Here is a 27500-nt window from a genome sequence, read left to right as displayed (position 1 = left end):
AACACGGCTTTTAACCAGGACAGCTGATTTAAAAGTATATTTAAGTGGAAGAGGCAAAACCCAACATACATGAGGTTTTCTTTTTCTGATTTTTTCTGATTTTGGTGTGTACTCTACTCTCTACTCTCGCCATGTTGGTGCCAGCAGGTTTGTTTGGAGCCATGACATAAGGTTCAATAGCAATGGACTGAGAAATGTGTTGTCATGCTTTTGAACTATACATAGTATGTAAGAAGCCTACATAAGAAAAGGAATAGGTAAAAAAATAATTGTCTGAAGGGTCTGTGTAAGGGCCTACCGCTGCCATCCATGCCGGTCTGGTTTCCAGTGATGTGGTGCCAGTAGACAGATCGTGGCAGGATGGCGGTGGGGGTGCATGGGTAGGAGCCAGGCTCTGAACCCATAGACATCAACTGGGAGTCATAAACATAGGACACAACTTCAGGAGTTTAAAAAAAGCACTGCAGATTAGTCTAATTAGTTAATTATGATTCACCAAAGTCACACAATAGCAAACCAAGGCAGAGGTAGCAACAGCCACGCAAAATAACTGTTTCTGTCAATGGAGTCCAGTGGCTTTAAAGAGAGCATAGATGGATATAATGGCTTGAGTTTCCCAATGGGTCGGGCTGTCTGACGGCAAGGTAAAGTGGTGAAAATATTCTAAATATAGAATACTCTTAAACTGGACCTGATTTTTTTAGGTACTCCGGTACTTAGCATTACATTGGTCCCGTCTGTTTCTCCAAACTGCTGGCATGCCGGCCGTCATATTTTGTAGGTAATACACGGACCATTGATAAGTGTCACGTACAACCCAACTTCTTTGGTAGAGAGCTGCCACAACTTTATGGCTATAACCCGCAGCAGCGACAGGATGCAAATGTAACATTGGGGACATTACCCGCCCAGGTCAGATCAACAATTAGTTCAACACATTTACTCACTATTTCAATTATAGAACTTTTGCTGTATCTTTTTTTTGTAAAAGGAAAAACACAAATATCAAACATCAATATAGAACAGAAGACTATTACCAGAAAACATATTATTAAAAAACTGTTTGGTTATTATATATATTGATTTCGTTATGAATGGCTGGCGATGGCCGGCCTGTATTGGAGTAGATTGTGCTTGATTTGCTCAGTAAGCATAATCTGTAATTGTAAATTTCTCGGTACATATGTTTTATTACTATTTTTTTTTTTGTGAAGGATATAGGTGTTTATGCTGGGACGACATTCCAAGAAAATCTTTGTTTAATTTCACCATTTGTGTATGTGTAAAAAAACTGTAATCCTTATAATCATAGCTGGATTAGCCTGTTTGGGGCCTTGGGCGAAACGTTGAAACCCTGTTGAACATATTACTACCTGATGAAGCTGACATGGTGATCATGTTCACTTACCTATACACATCCAGCAGACACAGAGCAACATTAGCATTCATTTAGCGCTGTATTTCTAACCACCTGATAGATGTAAGACCACTGTTCCCTTTCTTTTAGCTCTGTTTTGGTCCCCACCACACTCTAGCCAGGCTCTCACCCTGCTGTTCTTCTCCATCTCCAGCAAGACCTTCTTGTGCTGCTCTGCAATAGCCAGCGTAGAGGAATGGACCCTCTGGTAGATCTGCTCTCCCTCTCTGGTCTGGAAGGTGTAGAGGCCTTCACCGCTGTCACACATCCTACACATAACAGCAAGATTAGTGTGAAGCCAGTGTGCAATACAGCACAGCACAGAATGGCCAATACAGTATAATGGAGGATTGTCTGGAAAACCTTAATAAGCTCCTACTCCCTCTACACTCAATAGAAATGAATCAGTGTGAGATTTCAGGAAGTGATTCAGTGTCCCCTGACACAAATGTAATGGAAACACGGAAGCATTGTCAGTTTTAAAGCCGTTCCACATCATGTCCAAACCTCCATTTTTATGAAAAAATGCAAATGGAAAACCGAGTTCCCTTGATTGTAGTTAATTTGGGTCAGATCAAAGAAAGACATGATACATTGTTTGCTTTTAGTCGGCGTTCACACTGACTTATTATAAACTAATAAACTAATAAGGGATAAGAATAAGGATAAGGATGTTTATTATCATCGTAAAAACATACAACGAAATTAAGTTGGCTCATCAGTCAGTACAGCAGCAACAAGGTAAAAAATGTATAAAAAACATGCACCGATCCAACTTTTTCAGTCCCAATGACGATACCTGGGCTTTGGGAATCGGTCGATACCGAGTACCGATCCCATACCAATAAAATGTAACAAATAAATACATATATATATAAATGCACTAAATTGTCAGTTATTAAAATAATGGTATCCAATACCAGATTGGCCTAATGCCACTGATGCCAGATCCAGCTATTTTCAGTCAGTATCAGAACGATATTCGATATCTTTAAAACAAACAGAACCTCAATCAAATCAGTCGGATATCTGGGCCAAGGCTTCCTCTTCCAAGCACCAGTCCAATTAGCAACTTGAGACGCGAGAATGTAGTTAGAATTGAGAGACAACATTCCACAAGCAGTCAGTTTAAGCTAATAAAAAGCTAAGTCATCATGAGGCAATAGCTGGTGGGTTCAGAGCTTGCATTTCGGCCAAGGCGTTCTTATCTTTTTTGCTCTCCACACAGACCGTTTACCTGCATGCTACCCAACCCCGCTCCAACGTGATTGGTCAACACTCCTCGGATGACAAACACACTACAAACCGGAACCAAAACACTTCCGGGTTTGGCCTGCATCATCACCGCTTCATGCACCCACGTGGGGAAATTAAATTAATTTGACACAGCAGCGCTGTACTGGACCTGATGTGTGTATTTATGTTGTCTGGTGTCACAAAGAGCTCACAGAGAAATACCTGTTTATGAGCCTTAGTAGCCCATAATGCCTCGTATTTCAGGACGACGGGACAAATAAAGAGTGCCGAAAGATATCTATTGACCAAAAGACCAGACCGAGACCACCGATACATCATGAAATATAAAGCAGTTCAACAGAGGTGTATTGAGCTTGTCTTCTACTCTGTGAATTTAATAGTTAAAACAAGTAAAGTGTAGAGAGCATACAGTAACTATACTTCAAGATGTTACAGAACAATAAGCCTTTTTTTGTCCTATTTATACCTGTTTGTTATTATTTAAATAATCAGCTCAACTAGTAATAATCACATCAATAATCAGGCATTTCTGTGTGAGCTCTTTGCGCCAACATTATACACACATTAGGTCCGGTAGAATGATGCATGCCCTATTGTCAGTCGATCAATCTCATTTCCCCGTGTGTCTGATGATGCTGGATCACCAAAACTGTCCAATGAATGAGCATCCTGTCACTCCGTATGATTGCATTATTATAACTCTTGGTTTGTTTGCAAAAAAGTCAGTCGACTTATCATTTCCGGACCACATGACCTGAACTACTGGTGTGAAAGTGAGCCAAGATTCATATTCCTGTGCCACGTTAAATGACAGTGTCAGTGTACTTTCACAGATGACTTTACACTTCGTACTTAATACTATTAGTACATTAATAGTAAATTAACTCGTTTCAAACAGTCTGTTTCCAATAAGTTTAATGAAAGGAAGTGGCAGTGGACGAGCTGTAAATGAATACACTACAAAGGAGACACGGTCTTTGGGGGCGACGCAGTACAACACACCCACAGACAGAGGGCTCTCTCGCTACACACACACTGACACCTTTATCTGCATCCAGACCCAATCATAGCTCGTCAGGTTTTGTCAAAGAGTGGGAGATAAGGAGGTCTGACCCAGCATTGATTCATCGTCTAATCTATTCAATCAATCTCTTCATGGACTAAGAGAGAAAGAGAGAGAGGGAGGTATCCTTGGACTGACCGTAAGCTCACTGACAAAGTGCACAGGCACACACTTTGGTTTCGAGTTCTAATAAACAGTTGGGCGTTTCATATTAAAAGGGTAATTTCTGTATTTTTCCTATTTTACTATGTTTTGGTGTCTTAGTGACTAATGGAGACATTTAGTCCGTTTTTTTAAACTGGTCCAGTGTTGAAGGAGAACACGGCAGATGGCTGCCGCTAAACTGGCTACAATGTAATCATATCGCACCACCAAAGTGCTTTATTTTTTGTTTGTGAAAGTGTCATGTGCCTTGTTGCCGGAAGACAATAGTGGAAACGAGAGTGAGAGTTCGAGGGAGGAGTCTCAAGTCTCTTATTTGATTTTTCCTCGCTCGAACCGTAAGTTGTTCTGCACCGTCATCTCGAAGGCCGTCCCAAAGCTCTTTTTTGGGCTCTGAGGAGCAAGATCGAGGAGCGTGGTGGGATCTGTGAGGCGCCATGAGCGAGGATACACGAGAGCAGCCTTCACGGAAGTCTTTTAACGGCCGACATGCCCCGCCATATCAGTTATTGAGTGGATGCTGCATCTGATTGGTCAGATCTTAAATCACTCCCAAATGTATTTTGTTTTCTGATTCACCATATGTTAACTGTAGATCTGAACAACAAAAGGACCACAAACAACTGTCTTCATTTATTAGAAATATTTGTGTTTTTATGATCTGTTATTTCATATAACGGGATCATTTCATTCCGTCACGTGAGGCTGATAATTCCTGAGCGTTGCCGGGGTTGATGCGAGTTAAATAATTTAAAATTTCCCCGAAAAATCAACTCTCCATGCATCGCTGGTGGTAGGGACTAAAATGCAAGAAAAATACGCAAGTGAGGGAAATGTGGATGCAAATGAGAGACTTGGGATGTACCCGATGTGATGCAAAATTTCAGAACAGGACTTCTGCGATACCAAACAGACCGGATGAAACGAAAGGTGAAGAAAAAGGTTTCGTTTCTCCGTAGGGTTCTTTCCATAATGTTGTCAGACCTTTTTAATAACAAGCTGAGCCTGTCAGTGGCAAAAACGAGCACTTTTGACGGTTTAGTGCTCTCCCTCAATACTGGACCAATTTCAAAAATGATTTTTAGTCACAACAACATGGGAAAATAGGTTGAAAAATACCAAAGGTGCCCTTTAAAAAGGGTGAACAAAATGTTGTACCTAACACTTCACTATGTATGTGTGTGGCAACCCACGATGTGTGTGACCTGCATGTATGTGGGGACAGTCAGCGATCAAACATCCCCCAGCCATCCCATTCCCCGGTCTCACCTTCCGGCTTCGAAGGTGAAGCGGGTGGCGTCGCGTCCGTAGCGCCGCAGGGAGCAGAGCGGCCAGGTGACCAGCTTGGTGCGGGGGTTGTGAATGTCCCACAGGTAGATGTTCTCGTGGGTGATCTGCATCATGCACTCCCCGTAGATGTCCAGGTTGGGACAGGGCAGGAGGAACACGTTGAAGCGCTCTGCAAGGACCGAGGAACGACATCAACAAAGTCAGGGGTCATAGTTTGAGTTGTTTTTAAGATCTGAGCTGGAGGCCCCTACGCTAAACCACAGACCTGCAGTGGTGGCAGTAGAAGCTTAACCACCCCCTTGAGATGGAAATTTTGACTCTGCTTGTTTGATTTTGTGTGTGTGTGTGTGTGTGAACTACCTGTGTGTTCACACTGCACTCCGGCAGCCAGGAGGTCCGGCTCTCCCATACTGATGTCATTGAGCCGTGTCCCCAGACACTCGATTGACAGCGTCTTAAACCAGTCCTCTGCCTCCAGCTCTGTAAAGAGAGACAGAGAGATATATCACATCTACTAGAGAGACAGAGAGATATATCACATCTACTAGAACCAAGAGTCTTGTTAAAAACGAAGTCAAATGGTGAAATGACGACCTCTTCTACGGGCAGATGTTTTGAGACTACTGAGACATCTCTCTCAACGATTTAATGATGAACAACACCCAGATGGACTAACTGTGCTCAGCTTCCCGCGGTACACCTTGAAATATTCCACATATGACGTGCTTTTTACGTGTCTGTTTACGTACATGTTACACAAACGAGACACACCATGATAATTAGTGAGCTTTAGAGCCGTTGATTGGTGTTTATTTGTTTTACTTTGGACTGAGCCACGCTAGCCGTTTCCCCCTGCTCCGTCTTTATGCTAAGCTAGGCTAAACACGTCCTGACCCCATCTCTGTTCTTCAACCACAGGCATGAAACTGATATCAATCTTCTCATCTCACTCACAATCAAAGCAGCGTATTTCACACAATCTTGCGCTATCCCTTATATTTTTACTAAGGCTCTGGTGCGATAACTGCATCAACAGAAAGTATGCATGCTCAAACTTGGGTGGAAAGTGGTTTTGATCCAAAACCGAGTCCAAAAGACAGAGTGGACAGGGATGTGTATTTTGCAGTTTGGTGTAGTGTGTTGAGGGAGGGTTTAGGGTCGAGTCCTGACAATACAGAGCTGTCAATCTGTGTGTGTGCGTGTGTGTGTGTGTGTGCGTGCGTGTGTGTGTGCGCGCGTGTCCGTACGTTACCTGATTCACAGGTGAAGGTGCGTGCGGTGTCGTCTGTAAACACAATGGCCACCGCCTGTCGCTTGGTATCTCGAGGCAACCGCGTGATATTCTTGACGTTGCTAATCTCTGTCACCTAAGCAACAGGTTGAAGGTAAAATTGTTAACAAAGTTGATCTTAGTGTGAGGAGTTATTTTTCAGCAGCAGGTATTCCAGAAGAAAATGTCTGATTGACATTCTTCATTGACGATGTCAGTTCACTTGAAAAAAATCTCCAATTGTGAAATTTGTGGAAATAAAACGAGGTGAGAAGATTTTAATCGCATTCAGTCTGAAGACACTCTCTCATACACTGTTTGTAGCAATACCTACAAAAAGTAGTGCACTATAATTCTTATATATCCCACGTAACCAATTTGTATGTAAGCTAGGACAAGGGAAGTAGTATAAAAACTGACAAATTCCACATTGGGAGGAAGTTGGAGAGGTACAATTTGGTCTAAAATAACACAAGACTTTCATCCAGGAGACTGCTGTTCATGTCCCGTGTGGAACCAAAAATCAGTGTTGACTTATTTGTCATTATCATTTGAACCCAAACCACGACCTTTTCCTAAACCTAACCAAATAGTTTTGTTCCTTAAACACTGCGGGGGCTTGCACAGGTGCACTGATCGCTCGTGCTGCTAAACATTCTTAGGAAAACGCAGAAAAAATAACGAAGAAGATATAAGATTTTTGCAACCGGTGAACAGAAGTTACCATATTTGGAATGTGGAAGAGTGACGTAGACATGGCGTATACGGCTCTGGTAATTGGCAGTGACCTGTCAATCACAGAAAGCCTGCTCTACAGCATACTCTGCGTTTTATGGTCTATTTGACTCTAAATGGACCACCATTTACTAAATGAACATCATGCTGTATTGAAGAAGACTTGAAACTAGAGATTGAGACCATAAACTCATGTTTAACTAATTAACAGAGAGGTAGGGTCATTTTCCCATACACGTCTTTATGATAGGACTTCTTTTGGCAGTCAGAGGTGTCGCCCCCTGATAGAATGAAAGTTTTAAGGCACTTCTGCATCGGCTTCACTCTGCAGAACAAGAGGTTGCCGCCTGGTTTCACCATTTATGGTCCTTCTCTCCCCCCAAAATACCTGTTTCCTTCTGTTTAAATGAATGTAAAGAAAAATGTATTCTTTCCGATTTAACTTCAATGACAACTCATAGCTGGCAAAACGTGCCATTCTGCTTTGTCGCTCGCAGTGAGAACACAGCGTTAGCCAGTTAATTGGTTGGTATGGAATAAAACTACTGTCTTGCACAAAAGTGAAACCCTCTGTGAAACCTCTCGTACGGCTTTATAATTGTGCTTACAGTGAAAATAAATGGAAAAAAGGATTAAAAAATTGAGCAAAGTCCCTCTGCAGCTTCACTTTAGGCCCCCTGGCGTGTTGAAGGACATTAAGTGGAGTGTGAAAGCAGGAGGTCAAGTGAAGGAGAAGTGGTGATGATGATGGTGAAGAACGAAAGACGAGTGATTTCTGAGAGAGACGGAGTGAAGAAAAGAGAAGAAGAAGGCTGACTACTTTCATCCCTGTCGGTGTGTGTCTGTCAAGTCTTTAGTTTTCTCCTGCAGAACAGAGTATACCTGTCACTCACACACACCCTCACACCCTCACACACACACACACACACACACACACACACACCTTAGGAAAGGCTCTGATGTAGGCAGACTTCTCATCAGGGTATTTCTCCAGACGACGAGGTCCTTTGCTCGATGACTTCTTGAACACCAGCCAGCAACGCCGATAGATCTGTGATATAAATGCACAGTTTTTGGTAAAAGTAATTTAATATTCAATACTACTTTTGTTTTTGTCAGAAACAATAAGAGGATCAAAATCCAAACCTTGTGTGACAGAACAAAAACAAGTTAACAAGCCTCGACTAACTAGTAACAGAATAAAAGGCCTACACTATTACTACTGTACGTACAGGACAGTATGTAATGTATACTAACATATGTGGACTTGCTGACATGATGCAATGTGTGTTTGCCAGTTAATCAATAGTTGATTTATTGTTGATTCTGTTACTAAGCTGAGAATGACTGCGTCACACATAGAAAAGGTCGTGAATAATAAAAACATTTAAAAAAAATCCATCTCAGAAATGTTTTTATTGGAAAGTCAGCACCTAAACAGTTACAAGAGTCTGTTGCCAGCGACCGGCCGCATGCTAGGGCATGTGACTAGCAGAGAAACTTTGTCCAGTAAAGAGAAAGTGACTTTCTGAAAAGAAACACTGCATGCCCTCTTGCTACGTTGCACTCTGGACTGAAATGTCTCAGAAAACACTACAAAACAACAAACTGAGCTCAGAGGTGCAGAAATGAAATGCAACCTCTTTTTTCTTTTAATCAGCACTATGCAGTAAGCCAATTTCATTGGTTTAAGTTGAGGTACAAATACAGAGGTAACTGTAAGGCAGGACTTCACATGACGCTGAACTAACAGTCTTAAAGGTGTATGCATATGAAATAGGCGTGACAAGATCAATAGTCTAAATGCATTTCGTAGCAAGGAAGCTTAGCGGTATCTTTAGTCAATAAGATGTGACACCTCCTGATAAATAATTCCGTTTATTGACTTATTTCGAAATGCCCATGTATCCATCCAAGTCTCCTGCCGACGCAGCACTTCAAGGTTACCACTAATGCCATGTCTGGGGAAACATCATTTCCCTGCGCTATAATGTGAGCAAAACCCCTCTGGAATAAGAGGATCTCCAAGCTGTTTCTCATCAGTTTCATCTTTGAAGATGTGAGAGGGGAGCAATTAGCACTTTCTGTCGTCTTTCCCTCCCTGCCACCCCCTCCCCCTCGCTCCTCTCTTTAACTTCACTAAGCGCTGCTCGCGGTTTGTCTGCAGAGACTCGATTACTTCAAACACAGGATGGGCGAAGTGATATGGGGGAAGGAGAGATGAAGGGGAGGAGGGAGATGGATGATATGGAGGATGGGCAAAAAAAGAGATGGTGGGCATGAAAGCAGACGTACGGAAAGCAGGCAAGTGAGAAAAAATTCGGGCGATCCATTTTCTAAGTCTGATTTAAATGATTTTCTCTTCTGTGTTTATGACTTTAGAACAAGTTAATTTTTTTTCATCTGTGAAATGGGTAGGGGACAAAGTTTTGGCAGGTGAACATTTTTTTGGTCTGTGAGCTCAACGCAGTACAAACAGGTGCAAATAGAAAAAACACAAGAAAATTACAAAAACATTAAATGAATTTGACAACACACGCACAGCATTTAGAGAAAAAAACCGCAGCCAATGGAGAAAACACAGAACAGAAACATGCTGAAAATAGCCCGGACGACAGCGTAAACTGTTTCCAAAGGACGCAGGGCACGCTTGTTGTTGCCGTGTCTATGGCAGATTTTATGCACTTAAGCCCAGATATGGAACATAGTCATTGTTTTGAAAGTCACAGGAACATCCCAGGTCTCCATTGTTCCGAGCCAAGTCAGTCAGGTGAAGACAGATTTGTTCCAAGTCCAATCTATTAATATTGTTCTTTAAGTCAACCAATGCAACATTAGGCTATAGTTTGACTTCTGTTGGACTATTGTCATTGAAGACAACATTTAGGCTACCAAATGTTAGAAGCAAAGTTCCATTACCACATTGTGGGCCAGATTGACTGAGGAAATGGCGTTAAGCAAATGTGCGCTGCAGTTTTCATTGAGTCTACAAACAATCTGTGTCTATTTAGCTTCAGATTTATTAGGACAGAAGCTCCAAACATCTTGACCAAATATTCACTTCATCCATGGTTCAAAATAAATTCAATTGTATTAAACTTTTAAGCATAATGGGAGGTAATGGGGAATGAAAAGGACACAGTACATGCAGCACTTAAACGTCTTAACAAAATAAAGAATTGCAGTTGCAGCCTTTAGTCTTCATTGAAGAGGCTGAGAGTTTCTTTCGCAAAACTGACAACAAACAAACAAAGTGCGTGTCCACTCACACTGTTCATGTTTCATGTTATTGTAAGGATGGAGAAATTAGAGTAGCTACAGCACGCACAATTTGCAGTTTCGGGAGTGGTGAGAGAGAGAGAGAGAGGGGGGCATTATAGCAGCTGTGGTAAATTGACTTACAATTAAAAAGCCCATTCAATTTCGTCAAAGGAAATACAGAGAGGCTGTGGGGAGGGAGGAGGAGACAGGGAACGGAACAGACAACAGCAAGAGATAATGAAGCAATAATGAAGGAAAGAGGAACGAATACAAGACTGGAGAGGACAGCAGGGGGGAGGTTTGTGACAGAGAGGGACCGGGACCAAGAAGACTGGGTAAAAAGACAGTGGAAATGAACATCAGCTGTTTCCTCTCTGTAATACAAAGGTGCTTAACATTGCAGGATTAAAATAATAAAATACTCTACATAAAAATGTAATTGATCGAGTCAGACATTACAAATGTCTACGTGGATAACAAAGGCAAAATATATAGCGGTTTTATAGAGGTAATAGAAATGGATCATGTGCGTATGGAAAGCGGTTTACTTGAATTCAAAACTGCAAGACATGAAAACTTCATCAGGAAGTGAAGTGTGACACCACTGGTCTTTTGTTGATTTTGATTTGTTAAAACACAAATATGCTGTGAAATATGTCACCTTGCTCTGAACCCTGGGTTTCGAGAGAATTTATTGGTGTTGTGCAGAGACGGGGACTTGGACTTAAGTCGGACTTAAGTGGCACACACAGTGACTTGTGTCTTGACTTGGACTTGCCCCTCAAAGACTTGAGACTTGACTTGGACTCTAGCTGAAAGACTTGAGACTTGAGTTGGACTCTTGTTTAAAAACTTGAGACTTGACTTGGACTTGCCCCTCAAAGACTTGGACTTGGAAAAATGACTTGTGAGCAACTTCTAGTGTTGTGTCTCATTTTGTTTTGTTTTTCTTGCCATAACCTGGACCCGAAAAGTGTTTACTCAGAACCCTAAAAAGACCGTCAGGACTAAAAAGCAAAAGTTAGTATATCACTTCAGCTATGTGAATTCTAACGAACACCAGATCTAATAGGCAGGCATTAACATGGCTGATACCCTGTCGGCGTTGCAGGTCACATAAAGCGTACTTGCCCTAGAGACATTTTCATACAGTACACAACTACTACAAAAGAAACAGCTATAAAGTGATGAATACAATTTTATGAGATTCACAAACACACCAAATGACTGTATTAAAAAAATGTGATGCATTTGGTCCAAAACCACCAATGTGGAAAGTCTAGAGTGAATTATTTTCATGCAAGCTGGCAGGATGTCAGCGGGATTGACCAGGTGTGTCTCTAACACACATCTAAAACAATAGATATATGAGCAACTTCATAAAGTGAGATTTTGAACATGAACGCTGAATCATACAATAAAAGTAATAAATAGTCCCGATAAAAACTGTTCATAGTAAGGTCTGTAGATTGTGGACATGGATGGGGAGACAACCAAACTCAGGTGCAGACTAAAGCAAAACAACTCATTGTCCAAACAGCGGTAGGCACAGTGTGTTCTGGATTGAGTGGAACATACAATTACAGAGACGGAGAAAGAGAGAGTGAACAAGGGAGGTCGGATAATTTACCTCTGACCGGCTGCTGTTTTCCCAGGAGAGCAATACGTCATCTCCCCCCCACCCCTCCCCCAGCCCCCCCCCCCCCTTACCCCCCCCCCCCCCTCCCCTTGCCACCCAAGTAACCACCCACCTCAACATGCTGCCACGGCAACCAAACCATCCCGCTGCCACAGCATCAAAATCCTGCTGAGCGCGCATTTTCTTCATCAGCCCATCTGACATAGACAGAGGGAAGTGGTGTGTTTGTGTGTGTGCTTAAAGGTGCAATGTGTGAGATCTGGATCGCAATTTACAACATTCATGAAATGAACAAACATTATCAACTGCATGTGAAGAGGTTACAGCTTTGAAGTTATGCCAAAGACGTCAATGTATCAACCTTTTAACAATTTGTATACAATGATGACGTAAGTAAGTGTAAGCTTGTCAAGCTATGCAAGAGCATTAATCACTAAAGATTCCAAATATGACCTAAACTAATTGACTTTTCAGATCTGTGTGCTATTAGTGAGTGCATTAACAAGTGGCCCAGTATTTAGTGGCAAGATATATACATGTGTTTGGTGGAGAAACCGAGTGTGCAACATGACACCAGCAATAAATTACAAGCATACAAGTCACTAGATGCTTCCAACTAAGTTATCTGTGGTCATGTACAGAAGGTCAAATACAGTGACATGGAGTTTTGAGTTTATTGAGTTTTAAAATGGGCGCTACAACACAAGCATTTTTTATCAGTACAGTGGAAGTCAACACATTTATTTGCTTGCAGCCATGTACGTCAACAGTGTTTTGGTCTAACGAGTGACCATGTTAACGAGTGACTTTCAGCCGAATGCGGCCGTCCTTTAAAAATAAAAATAAAAACGCGACTGGCCAGTAGGATGTCTCGCATAGCCAGACCTATCTCCACAGCAATGTGTCAGAGCTGAAGAAAGGTCAGGCTCCAAATATTACCATTCTGACATCTGGGGAAAATAAGCTTGTTTGTATTTCTTGAAACCAATCACAATCATCTTTGGCGGTGCTGAGCACAGAGTGCAGTGACGGAGCTCTTGCAAAATAGATAGCTCAGATTGTGGAAGGGGAGCAGACCCGGTCGCAGACATCTGATATCCATGCGCTGGCCCAATGTAAACATACTAGGCGGCGCTGGCACTTGAGTTTATTGATCAGGCCGACAACATAATTATAAGCACATCCTCCCGATATATATAAGCCTGCGAAGCATATGCACGTCGAGAGAAGGCTGCATTCCATTTCCTGGGCAGCAGCCCTGGTAGGCTGAATTTTCACTGATCTGGAAAGAACATGTGAAATCACTGACAGTTAATATATTTAGTAGGTCAGTGGAAATGCACCCCACGTGGCTGCAGGGAGAGACACTGCTGACTAAGTCGCTAAAAGGGTATAAATATCCTGACATAGCCAATTACGGATGTCACGATACCAAGATTTTAGTAGGCGATACCAATATCAGCTAAAATTCCACGATTCTCGATACTCGATTCAACACCACAGTAAAAAAAACAATAAACATCTCCTTCAAACAACTGTTTTTATTCAAGTATCTGGCCAAAAACAAAATTTCCAAGATTACATGTGAAACACATCATGATAGCATAACAATCTACCTTACCAATACAAATATTTACTGAATCGAGCTTGAACACATCAAAACGTCACTCAAAGCGATGTCCGTTGACGGTAGGTCCATTATTTAGCCGTGCGGGACTGTGCTGCCCACCGGCTGCTAACAGCTAACGTAACCAGCTCTCATCCAGCCGATTACAACACTGATTTGTTGTTCACAATGTAGCATCATCGGGGAAACATTTGGGTGTGTCTCCTGGACACGTCAATTGTGAATTTACTGCGTCCATTCAGATTTGAATGCATCAACGTTCGGTTGTGCACTGCACAAAAGTCATACCGTTCAAAATGACAGAATTTCGGCATTGACTCGGTACCAAAGTATCGGTTCTTGTGACATCCCTACAGCCAGTTTAATGCGTCATACATATCACAAAACTGCTTCATTGCTCACTTCTACTGTAACACCTCCAGTGGCAGCCTTCAATGCTGACCACCGTCAACTGCCGAATGTCGATTCTAGGCCCACTACACTAACTTTTGTTTAGGTGCCTTCCTGTAGTGCATCTCGCTGCACACAAAAGCACCTCCCTCCTCATCAGCGACTGTGCCCGCCAATCACACAGGAGATTGGGGTTCAATTCCCAGACACGGCAGCGAGCTGCCCAAACAAGTGCAACCTATTCCTATCTGATTGGACACATCTTTTCCTTAGCAGGACAATCAGCTTCGGACACGACGGATCGATGTGCTGTCGCAGTGCCTCTGGGAATGCTTTGTCCCGCTCCACCCGATGTCCCCACGGACGTCATTAAAGATTGATCTGATCTTATCTTACCTGCTTCAGTAAGCTTCGGGCCACCGCCTCTGCAGCATGGTCCTAACTCCTGCAGAGTAACGGCAGCATATGATTCCTTTCGGCAACACTGGCTCTGTAATAGTCTGGCTGCTATATTTGGCAATGACTTTGGCCTGCTCCTCTCACAGAAAGCAAGGTCAGTGCTAACAGCCACCAAGATGATGATTCGGAGTAATCACCTGGGTGCTTCGCTTATCACTGTGGAGGTGGAAAACACAGTCTGAGTCATTTCAATAGCTCCCATAACCATTCCATCATATGTGGTGGGCCCAAAATGTGCTGCACATCACTGAGCGACTGCTAATGCATTGTTGGTATTGTTGACTTGGGGCGACTGTGGCTCAGTGCTAGAACGGGTCGTCCTTCAATCAGAGGATCTTTCTACATGAATCTAGCCATGCAGAGATTTTTACACCGTTTCATTTGACATTCCTGCCCTCCACATGGGCATACATTTGGGAAAGGACGGTACACAGGTAGAGACGTATCCCATAGGAGGAGTAAAGTAGCTGTGTGAGAGAAATGAGGGATATCTCATACAACTAACATCAGACAACTGATATTATATTTCAATTCCAAGTGTAAGGTGACGGCTAAGAGGTCATCAGGTGTTTTTCTTTGCTGTTCTGTAATCAGGCCAAACATTTATCAACTTTAACATAAGTAACATGTAGAATAACATTTATTCAACTAACGCCATTCCCACGATTTTCCACGAGTTAGAGATCACATATACTCAAATGTGCCTGTCCCATTAAAAATGTCCCTACCAACATTAACAAACCCATGCCCTTTGCTCTCAACATTAATAAATTACTTTGAAAGCTCCATTTTTTTCATGCCCTGGTTTGAAGCTATATAGTCTTATAAAGTTAGTATTTTGAAAGTTTTTTCTCATATTGCAGAAGCCATTGAGAGTGAATCTTGTGTCCTGGATGTTATTATCGATGTCGGTGATGTGTCTGTGTTTTTATTCCGGTGCTCTGAACACATCTCTCTGAAGCTCTTTGTAGGTGGTATGAAGGTCCCCTGGACCCGCCGTTAGACAATAACCTTTTTGTAGTTCATGAAATGTACCCATGTTCAGGAATATGAAGGATAGTCCTACAGACGTTCCTGTAATCTTACATCGCAATATTGAATAATAATCTTATTATGTAATCTTACTTCAGCAAATTGTTGCAAATTGTCACTGCTTCCAGCTAATCTGACCATCGTAAAGCCGGTGGGGGTGCCTGTGATGGTTCACCAGCCCGGTCAAGTAGCCTTCTAGCTACTGCTGTGTTGCCATGTTGGTTCTAAAAACATTGTTACTAGCCAGAAAAGAAGGAGAAAAACATCTGCACTGACAAACCAGGCCAAAATGTCGGAAACCCACCCAAGCTAATTTTTACCGACATAATCCTTCCTAAAGCTTCACAACTGGGCGGAAAATCGGCCAATCTGGCAACATTTCTCGGACGTAAAATGTTCCAGTTATTTTCAGCGTGCGGTGTCAACCAATCAGTGACCACCAGGAAATTTAAACATATTAGACACATATAGCACAAGGTGCGGCCATAATAGACCAACACACCACAGCTTGAAAAATAAAAATGTTTGTGTGCATATATGTATCTGAATGCAGACGTATATATATGCAGAGGGCCTAAAGCACAGATATGCTGACAACCCAGTGTGCACGCATTCACATATTTCATAACACATGTATCATTTTCCTATCATTTCTGACTGGCGGTTAGTGCGTGTGTGTCAGTGGGGTCATAACTTCATCTCATCTCATGAGTCCATCTTTTTCTCCACACAAACTTCCATTCGCTGAGCTGACAGTTTTATGGTGCGTAAACTGTCAACATAACAAATGAAAAATCGGGCTGCCCCCCCGGATGCCTGATGGAAATTGTCAGAAATAGAAGAACAGTGCACATGAGCACTCTGCATGAGGGCATTGTAACGATTTAACGTGGCAGGTTCCGTGCTCATTTCTCCTTACACTTTATTTGAAAAACAGTTGACGTCAAAGTGGTTCCTGAGACTCAAACTTCAGTGCTGAGTACTTTCATCAGAGTGAAGGTTTGGTGATTCAGCAAAACTCACTGGGAAAAATGACCAGCAGCACATTGAAACTACATTCATCCAAACAATATATGTATTCATCATATACAAAACTAACAGTACACCTGTACTCCATCCAGCAACATCCTTAATTAAGATAAATCTCTACAATACAATATAATATTTGTTTCATTCCTTGCATGAATCCTCAGGTTCTGTGCTTGGTGATTGGAGACATATTACACTAGTCAGGAACAATAATGAGCGTCTGGTGTAACATTTTTTTTATTATCATTCCTTTTCACACATGCACTGCAACCCTGAACTTCTCTGGACATTATTGGGAAAGAACGCACATTTCCGATTCAGTTGTACTTGACATTAAACTGATTTTAGCCTGCCTGCTTCCTAGTGCAAAGTCTGCATAATGTCAGTTTGAGTTTGTGTGTGAATAGAGCAGATCGTTCTCCGGAGAATTCAAAACGGGCGGGTGGGCGCGTTGATGGCGTTTCTGTAATACCACTGGCGCAAAACAAGAAAATACAAACATCCGAGGGTAAAGAAGAAGGGTCATTTGCACGGAGATGCCATCGACTTCATTTAAAATTGCAGCGCTCTCACCTGTCACTAATCAACAACTGGCCCAACAAAATCCAAAGCATTGCACACCTTCCAACTTCATTAGAGGACATTCATTAGATCAGACTAGGTGGGTTGGACATACCTAACAATTAATTAACATTAAATCAAATTTGCTGTTGCCTCCAACAGTAAATAAACTGTAGCGTTAGCGAATTAATGTAAAATAGGTTACCCCACCTCCCCATCATGCACTTCAGTCTTACTGGTTTTTATATGAAATAATCTGCAGACCTGATACGTGATGGACTGATGAGTTGGCACTGTGGCTAACATTAGCCCAGCTGCTGGAAACAACTGCTCAGATGCATGTCCTGGGGACAACTTGATCTGTCCATCTTTGACATCCCTAATTGTGGCCTTTGTTTACCTCAATTGCAAAGAATATAATTTCATTGTCTTCTAAATTTCCCATCAGACCTGTTGTAACACAGGTAATTCCAGACCGGAGGGATGTTATTTATCTGACCTTTATTAGCAACCAGTTAGTATTTGTTTGTGCCCACCTATTATTTGAGATATGGCAATTATTGGAACACCAGCTTTTATTAAAGAATTTGCAGTAATCTTTTATTATAATCTTTGGATATGTCTTTAAAAAAACCAAAATGAAGTCTGTAGCTTTATCTGTCAAGACTGAGCGACCTGAATTTGTCTCTTAAAAAACAGAGAAAGGGAGCAGATGAGGAGAAGCAGGAGGAGGTTATTATGTGGGGAAGCAGGGAGGTCAAAGTGCCTGCAGCCAGAGCAGTGCTGAGAGGAGAGGTGAAGCTAAATGCCAGATCAGGGGAGTTCAGACTCGATAGTGCAGGCTAACCTATTAGTCTCAGAGGGCTGCTTACATAATGATGCCTTCAAGGCGTATAAAACACATTTACAGGTTCCTTGGACTGAGCAGAGAAAACTAGATGTGGCAGGCTGAACTGTAAAAAGATCATCAAGTACTTCACTTTTATCCTGTTTTTTATTTTCACAATACATATTCTTGCAGCCCAGGGCTAAGAGTTGGCACTGGGATAACTTATCACACTACAAAATCAGTGACACAAATTACAGTGTTTGCTTAAACCCTGCTTTACACTGGCAATTTTAGATTTTCAGGGGATAATCCCACAGAGCCAACTCTGCTTTGGAATTTGCCAGGATTGTGCCAGTGTGGAAGCTCACTTAACCCCAGGCTAATAGATCACTTAGCCTCAGTCTAACAGCTCACTTATCCTTAGTCTAAAAGCTCACTTATCCTCAGTCTAAAAGCTCACTTATCCTCAGTCTAAAAGCTCACTTATCCTCAGTCTAAAAGCTCACTTATCCTCAGTCTAAAAGCTCACTTAGCCTCAGTCTAAAAGCTCACTTATCCTCAGTCTAAAAGCTCACTTAGCCTCAGTCTAACAGCTCACTTAGCCTCAGGCTAATAGCTCACTTAGCCTCAGGCTAACAGCTCACTTAGCGCTAGACTAACAGCTCACTTAGCCCAAGGCTGACAGGTCACTTAGCCTTAGGCTAACAGCTCATCTAGCCCCAGGCTACCAGTTCACTTAGCCCCAGGTTACTAGCTCCCTTAGCCCCAGGCTACCAGCTCCCTTAGCCCCAGGCTACCAGCTCACTTAGCCTCAGGCTACCAGCTCACTTAGCCTCAGGTGAACAGCTCACTTAGGCCATGTCCATACTACTTTTAAAACTAAAACAATCTCTGTGATAGGTGTGTGACGAATCAGGGAATACGCAACCTCGGCGTTTTCAAACTTATCTGTCTTCGGGAGCGTTTTCAAACTCCTCCGTTTTCGGTGCTCGAAAACACCGGCGTAGTGTAGACGCTCAGCGTAAACGTAGCAAAACATATGCGTTTCCAAACGAAAACAGTAGTAGTATGGACGTGGCCTTAACCTCAGGCTAACAGCTCACTTAGCCTGGGACTAAGAGCAGTTTGAAAAGACCTACTGATGAAAAAGCATATAGTCTATTTTAACTAAGTGTTTGGATTTGATAATCAATGCTAAGCCTACTATTATAGTTATGCTAATCGCTAATTTGATATTAAAAATGTAATGTGTAATGTGAAAGGTGTCGCTTGATTAACCCTCAGAAATTGATCACCCAACTCTGCAGTTCCTCTCAGCTTTATGGAGTACTTTAGCACCTTTAAGCTCAATGTTATAGCTATTTTTAGTGAAAAACTTCAATAAAAAAGGCGGACAGAAGAATTTAGAGACCTGCTGGTGAACCTATTGGTGCATTTAGAGGCCACAGAGCCAGATATTTCCTTCAGGAGGTGGTTAAAAACCAAAACGAAGCTAAAAGGAGAGTGAATATTTGGTTTACCTTCATCAAGTCGACACAAACACAACTCCAAATGAATGGTGTTGCTGAACAAAATCACAATAACAAAAGTGCTTATTCAATTTGACCTTCAAAAATGACCCATCTGAAATTGTGGACACAATACAACTGCAGCCCTTAAATCAAACCCACTTCGTCTGTGCATTTACAGACAGCTAAAGGGATCTTAATGAAAATACTCTCTCCAGTGTGAATGGTCGTGAAACTTATGCACACGACATATCTTACAGATGAAGATAAACAGCGTCTGAAGTGTTATATCCTGCATGTTAGCTGAGCTCTCACCAGCGCCTGTGTCGTCTCTAAGTTTACTCGGGCCTCAGGCAATGTCACATTTAATTCCAACTGTGAGACTCTTCCAGGACTCCAGGGTGTTGCCTCCTCTATTAATCTAAGTGAATAATTTACCGTATGTTTCTTTGAACATAACGTACAAGATCTAAAAGGTATTAAAGATAAATGTATGCTGTCTCCATATTTGAATACACACCACGTCTAAGGTATGTTCAGGGCACACATAAGCATATGTACAGATGGTGAAAATACAACTAACATATGCTTTTAGACTCGGTGCCTATCAACCATCTGAGTGCAGTGCATTGACTGCATGCGTCATCAGTGGGAGGTTGGTGAAGGAGAGTGTGGGGGTTTAGAAACCCCTGTCCCACGCCTAGAGGCTGATCAATATCAATCTCATCAATACGCTCAGAGGACTTTGGTAATACTTATGCAGGACATGAAAAACAGGCCGTTGCGTGGAAGCATCAGGGCTCCGTGGGTACATCGGTGCACGCGAGGTTAGCGGTAAGTCAGCGTGCGCTTGGATTTTTGCATGTCTGGGGCTTTTTTCCTTTGGCTTTGTCATTTTCCCGCTGAGGTAAATTAAGCATGACTTCGGTAGTGAATCTACCCAGCCTTCAGGAGGACCTCAGCTCTGCGCGTCCTCTCTGCCCTAAGGATGCAGAGACTAACTCGGGTAACTCCCTCGTTACCTCTCTTTGTGCTCATGCCCCCGTCTAATCCCCTGTCTCTCGCCTGAGTTTCCTACAACACCGTGTTGACTCACTGACTGAAAACTGATCGCCCTACTGGGTATCAAGACAAGTCTGAGGCTTATTAAGACTTTGTTAATGCTACGCTTATCTTTGAATATATCACAAATTTACAAAACGAAAGTGAGCAAAACCAGACTGCTTTTCCACCTTAGAGCTGCACTTATGTTAATATTAACAAAAGATACATTGACTACATCAAATGTGAAAGGTGTCGCTAGTAGCGTATGTTTCCGTTCAATCAACAAGTGAATTTTAAGCAAACTTTTGTAATGTCGCTAAAAAAAGAAATGTGAATTAGGTTAATTTCCATCAACTTGTTTAGAGCCCATAAACTCGGCTACAGCGTAGTTTGGCATCGTTATATAGGGCAGTAATCCGCCAGAAAAGATAGGTGAAGAAGTAGAGGTTGCGAACCAGAAACCGCATTTGTTTCAAGTTGGCAAATAGTAAATGTACTTGTAGCGCCTTTCTAGTCTTCCACTCACAGCGCTTTAACACTACATGTCATTCACCCATTCACACCCATTAATAAACTGATGGCAGGGGCTACCCTACAACGTGCCACCTGCCCATCAAGACTTACTAACCTTTGACACCCACACTCCACAGCCTGCACAGGAGCAATTTGGGCCCAAGGACACATTGACATCTGATGGAAGAGCCGGGGATTGAACTGCCAATGTTCTGATTGGAAGAACCTGCTCTACCTCTGAGCCACGGCCGCCATAGGTTAATTGTTCTTTTATGTCTGCTAGTATTGGCCATGTTTCTCGCTGTCCAGAGACAAAGAATATAAAAATATATCATTGGATTTATTGAATTATTAAATAATTATTCAAACTAATACAGGAATTGAAATTCCAGTAAATAATGTATATTCTTGTATATAAACATAGAATTAAATTTAATAGCTATATGAGTCAGTATCGGCCAAATATATTGGTATCTAACATTAGCCGTTTTTCCGACTTGACTGTAAGTAATGACAGTCTATATCAAAGTACTTGAACATTGCAATAACCACAACATGTAAAAGGGAAACAGAAACCTTTTTTAAAATTAAATTACTGTAAAACCAGTAAAGAGCTTTTCATATGCAAAGCATGCCAGCTGCATTCCACCGATGCCAAACTGTCCCTGTGTCACACCACACATCACAACGTATGGACTTACTGCTCACAAAACTGGCACAGCGGGAAACTGGATTAAGAGAGCAAATGAAAAAAAAGAGCGAGGGATAGAAAGATGACACAGAGAGAATGCTAAAGAAGGATATAGATAATGAGGCAGAAAAGGAAGAATGAGATGTGAGGAATCAGCGCTCTGGGCAGAAAAACCGCAGAGGGAGAAAAAGAAGACACAGAGCAATTAAAGAGTGAGAAAGAGGGGGGAAATAAGACAGGGACAAAAAAAAAAAATGCGCTAAGATTCCCAAAGAGAAAAACTGTAAAAGTCAAATTTGCTTCGGTCCCGTTAATTCCACTACAAGCTCAACTATACAGTAAATAAAATTAGTCTGAATGGTTTTTAAATTAAAAAAAGACGCTGGCTGGGCCAATCAACACCATTTTCCTGCTCATGTTGCCCGTATTTGCAGCACATTTCAGAACTCCTGAAACTCATCCAAAAGTGACAAGTGCTAATTGAGAAGCCAGATAAAAATGGGCAAATGAACAAAAGCAGTACAGATTAATGATGGATGACAGTAAACAATCATTGTCGGCATCAGAGCCAGACGGTTTCTAGCGCCGATCCAAAGCCCGGTGCCGGTAGAGGACACGCAGTACGAGGAGACGCAGGGGGACAGAGCTGGAGTGTAGTGTCCCAGAGCTGGATAACCCAGTAGGACTTCATGACTTCATGAAGGATCGGGTCTACGTTCGGCAAGGTCGACTCAAACAAGGGAGGTGACATTTCTCCTTTTGTTTCCTCCGATTCAGACTCTAAAAGATAAGGGTTAGAAAGTGAAGGAGTTCAGAATAAGTTGAATTAGAAACAACAGTTTCCCCCCCGGGAAAGTTGTGTTAACTGAATCGAAGCTTTAATCATTTAAAGGGGTGGCAGTTCAATCCCCCGGCTCCTCTTAACCGCATGTCAAAGTGTCCTTGAGCGAAACACTGAACCCCAAAGTTGCTCCTCGGGCGCTTCACAGCAGCCCACTGCGCCTAATGCTCATTAGTGTTGTTGTTTTTTTGTCACAATTAAAAGTATTGGACAAATTAAAACATTGACCTCAAGATGGCCAAAGTTGGTACAATTTATCCTCAGAGGAACATGAATGTCTGCACAGAACATCATGTATCCAATCCAATCCTGTAAAAGTCGGCGAGTCGTTTCACACAAAAGCCACTAACTTAAAACCTCATGGCTGTCACTGCAAGATGTCATTAGGACACATTATGCCTCATGGTATGGTGTAAAAAGATATTTACAAGTGAAAATGACCCCGACCTCGAATAGTCGACGTCTCGCCGATTCGACCGAAGGGAGCCTGATTCACACAGCTGAATCGTCGAATCGTCGGCAAAATGTAGGTGTGAAACAAAGGATCATTCCATTGTGGCTATACGGGGGTGCTGAATGTCAGATTTTACATAGAATGGCTTGGTTGCTTTCAGCTCTCTCTCTCTCTGTTCACAACCACGAAAAGGAAAAAAAACGTGGTGGACACACTGAGCAACCACTATTGTTATCCTTAACAAGGATGCTAACTTTGCTAACAGGGTTAAAGATCTCAAGACAATTTCCGAGGACGTGTTATTGAGTTTTGGTATTCACTGTGGTGGTACACACACACACACACACACACACACACACACACACCTTACAGTGATAAGGTTTTGTCTCTGCCGGTAAAAGCAAGGATAAAAACGCACAGTTATATTTGTGCACAAAGCATTTAAAGAACAAACAGAAAAGTCGGTCAAGAACTAAAAAGCAAGCGCGTTATTTCCCCTCCGGCCACACTTTTGTCTATACAGAAGCCAGTAACTGAGCTGCTTAACTTGAGGACAAGAAACTTTTATTTTGGTATTACCCTAAGCACTGCGCCGATGCTGTAATTGGAACGTCATCAGTCCCCCTCCTAGAGCTGAACAGCGCCGTGTGCGAGCAGCGATAGCAGAGGAGTGGGGTTATTTGAAATGAGCTGCTGAACAGAACCTGGCTCGAATTGATTTTTGTTTGTTTCCCTAATATGCAGAATTCATGCAGAGTTGAATTCCACTGCCTACGCCGTCTGAATGTGACGTCACACTTGCTCAAATTAGCATTCCCCGTGCAGCTCAAGCCACATGCAGAAATGGACACGGAACAGGTTCATTGTGGAGGTCATACAAGATGGTACATCTTCGAGCAACATGCTTAGTGTTAAGAACTTAATTTTCACGAGCCAACTGGGACAGACTGCGAAAACAAATCAGCTTGCTTCCTAATATTAATGTACATGTTTTGCTGATCTTCTGTACTAACCTTGTTTCAAGACAGCAATATCATTCATTATCCTTCTCCTTGTTATCGTCATTTTTACTCATAGGGTAGGTTCACCCAAATTACAAAAAAAAAACAACAACTTATTTTTCTGGTTGTATTTGTCAAGACAGTGGACGAATAAAACCAAATCTGTGTTGTTGTTTTTTGTAATATCGAGAAACTTTTTAAATGCATAGACGCACACCATGAAGGTAAGGTAAAAACAAATGAAGGTGTCTGTGAAACAAAGTGAAGATGTGATTTAGAAGATCAGGTCAAGCAGCCCGAGCTTGTCAAAACAATATCAAGAGACTGAAAGAAAAAAGTCCTTAAACAAGTGACACTGGATTTGTAACAGGTGCAACCGGAGTAATGCTGGATTGCTGTGTTCGTTGGTTTTTGGATGACACTTTCATTATGCAAAAACTAATTGACCTTAATATATTTGCTGAGTTCCATATGTGTGAAATGGCTCTTTTCGCATTAGGCTTTAATGAATTAAGTATTTAAATTTACTACAAGGAACTTTTCAACGGTTACTCATCTGCTGCTGCAGCCGTATTGCTCGGCCTGCTGAGTTAATGGTGTTACGGGAGAACCAGAACTACGAGGAGCAGACTGTCAGACCCGGCAAAAGTAAAATGACAAGTTTTTCTTCAGGGAGTTGCAGGTCCACAAGACTTTTTTTCCACAGGAGCAGACAAAATGAACAAAATGAAAGTTCCTTGCAGTAACTTTAACTTGAAAATTAAGTTCTCAACATTTTGAAAAAGTAATTGATGTACTATATTATCGGCAATGTGTTATACAGGATAATTCATGATATACTTACCGTGCAAGACTGCACTGTATAAATCTACCAATATAAAAGGGACTGAATGGACTTCAATAGAGTTTAATGCAATATATACCGTAAATCACAATAAGTCATAAACTGTGCATCATTATAAAGTCACGTCATCACAATGAGATTATGTACAGTTGATCGAAAGACAATAATGACTTTGTACTGTGCAAAATCTCGAACGGCTTCGTCGCGCTGTAGGAGTAGAAACAAATCAAAGGAGTCTTTGAAAATACCTTTTTCAGGAATAGCATTTTGTGGTGGGTGTGATTAAACACGAACGGAGAGACAACGCAGACACGGACTCACCCCCAGCTTGCGGCTGCGCATGCGCACGTAGCCCTGCTTGACAATGTCGTTGAAGTTGGAGGCCATCTTCGGGTGGGGGGTAACCTGCCGGCCGTCGCCGTGGAGACCATCCAGATGCTTCTTCCCTCCCTCAAGCAGTCCCTCGCTTTCCCCTCCTAGCTCTCAGCTCCTCTGTCCTGTGCTCTGTCCGTTCACTTTCAATCCCGTCCGTCTCCTTCAGGACTTTGTGTGCTTCCTCCCTCTAGCACTTCCTGTTTCTATCGGTCCTCAAACTCCGTCGCTCTTCTTGCAGCTCTTCACATCTTCCCCGCCCTCCCCGTTTCCTTTCCTCCTGTTTCCTTTTCGTTCCCCTCTGTTGGACTTGTTTCTCTCCTTCTTTGGCCTCTTGCTGTCCGTGCGTTTTTTCCTTTCCTCCGTCCTTCTTTCATTCACTCCTCACCAGATGGGTCTTTCCATCATCTCCATTATTGGCATCTCTAAGAAATGTACAGAGAGAGGGAGAGGCACAAATGTTTATATATGTATATATTATTCAGAGAGTGAGAGTGAGGAGCACAACATTACCGGCCATTATTCATGCGGGTGGCATGCACCATTATTGAGGGCAAGAGGGCGGGATGGCTGCCGGTGACTTTGTGCTGTAACGGGCAGTATGCTTTGTCATTTGTCTGAGAAAAATGAGCGCATGTGTGAGCTTGTGTATGAGTGTGTGTGTGTATGTAATGGCATGAAGCTGTGATGCTCTACCAAGGATATCACAGGAGGCAGCATCCATTAGCAGGGAGAGTATCTAGGAAATACAAATGTATGAGGTTTAATCTGTTCTCTAATCAAAGCCTGCTTACCCATCATGCCACGCTGTTTACTCCCTGCTTCCATCTAGAAACATTTCCACTTCAAACACCCGAATAACTTCGTCCCTTACTTTCAGCATTTATTGCGTTGCAATGCCGCCGAAGATCAATGCTTACAGTATTACCACCTTTTGCTAACATGGATCTGTTGCCCTTGGTTGTGGTTATCCGTTAAAGCCTTTTTTTTAACAGCCAAATGACTGTGTGATGTGAGGTGTCGCTCAAATCTCTGCAGCTCCCCTCAGCTTCATGCAGCCTTTTTAGCTTATTTTAGCTCGAATGAACCCGCTGTAGTCCTGAGCCCCTTTCAAACATCCATTGCAACCCTGAAATTATCTCGAACCGGAGGAACACAAATGTCAGAATCATTCGGACCAGACTTTCAACGGATTTTAACCTGCAGCACAAAGTCTGTGCAACGTACGATTGTGCCTGTGTGTGAATAGAGCCGCTCATTGTCCCGGAGAACTCTATTGTTCGAGCCATTTTGCGACAATTGGCGTGTCCGGTGGCGTTATCGGCCTTTAATTGTAAATGATCACGTCAAGTACTTACTTTATTCTTGTCGGAATATGCATTTCAAAAATGTCAACGTTAGACGTTTTCCTCCTTCATATAGGCAAGAGATCCTGAAATGATAGTCCACAGTGATACTGAACAATATATTGTTGCTATTGGGCGGAAACCTTCTATTTCGATATTTCGTCATTTAAATGTTTTTGGCCTTTTTTTGGGCCTTTTGGCTGGCAACAGCCGTGGCCGGAGGCATTATGTTTTTTGCCTGGAGGGAATTACATCCATCCATTACATTACATTACATTACATGGTCTAAAAGCGTACCTTGACATTTGCTGATCACAACCCATAATAAAACTCTATTTAAGCTTAATTTTGGTAAAATATGAATATTCTTGGTAAAATATGAGTAATATAATGACTCAAGTATGTATTTGAACATATATAAAGACATAATACTAACTTTGACCATGCAGTGTTTTTTTATTTCCTGAAAAGTTACAATTTTGGACCTACAAGGTTTCCACCCGACAGTGACAATAAGTAGGAAGATAAGAGTACTACAAACTAAATCATCTGCTTTTGATTTTGGACATGATGGTCCAAAATTTCTGTCACATTTTTGTCTGAAAAAAAAGAAAAGAGGAGGAAGGAGGAGACAACGATGGCTTTGACCGAGTGCCGGAGGAAGCCGAGTGTAAAGTACAGCAGACACACATCTCCCCTCCGGAGAGAGAGGACACTTGCCGTCTTCATTGACTCACTTGCTGTATAATGAAGCTGATATACAAGAGGTGACGTGACTTATACGGCCATTTGTGCATACTGAGCATGCAGATGCACGTGTGCAACCCTGTTTGTGTACGTGTATGTGTATGTGTGTGTGTGTGTG

General features: G+C 42.2%; 1 protein-coding gene across 1 annotated transcript in view; it reads right to left on the bottom strand.

Moving 5' to 3' along the window:
- The window catches only part of dok4 (docking protein 4), a 55265-nt gene that overhangs the window by 1098 nt on the left and 26667 nt on the right, over nt 1-27500 (bottom strand). Inside the window, exons 3-9 of the mRNA XM_031848242.1 lie at nt 25239-25714; nt 8138-8245; nt 6442-6556; nt 5550-5669; nt 5169-5358; nt 1548-1686; nt 299-413 (exon numbers count right to left, since the gene is read on the bottom strand). Coding sequence (XP_031704102.1) covers nt 299-413; nt 1548-1686; nt 5169-5358; nt 5550-5669; nt 6442-6556; nt 8138-8245; nt 25239-25304 — 853 coding nt within the window. The 5' untranslated portion in view covers nt 25305-25714. The remainder of the gene's footprint in view (nt 1-298; nt 414-1547; nt 1687-5168; nt 5359-5549; nt 5670-6441; nt 6557-8137; nt 8246-25238; nt 25715-27500) is intronic.

This window comes from Anarrhichthys ocellatus, unplaced genomic scaffold (genome assembly GCF_004355925.1).
Source record: "Anarrhichthys ocellatus isolate YVR2014 unplaced genomic scaffold, GSC_Weel_1.0 scaffold8, whole genome shotgun sequence".
NCBI lineage: Eukaryota > Metazoa > Chordata > Actinopteri > Perciformes > Anarhichadidae > Anarrhichthys > Anarrhichthys ocellatus.
This window is presented reverse-complemented; position numbering and strand designations above follow the sequence as displayed.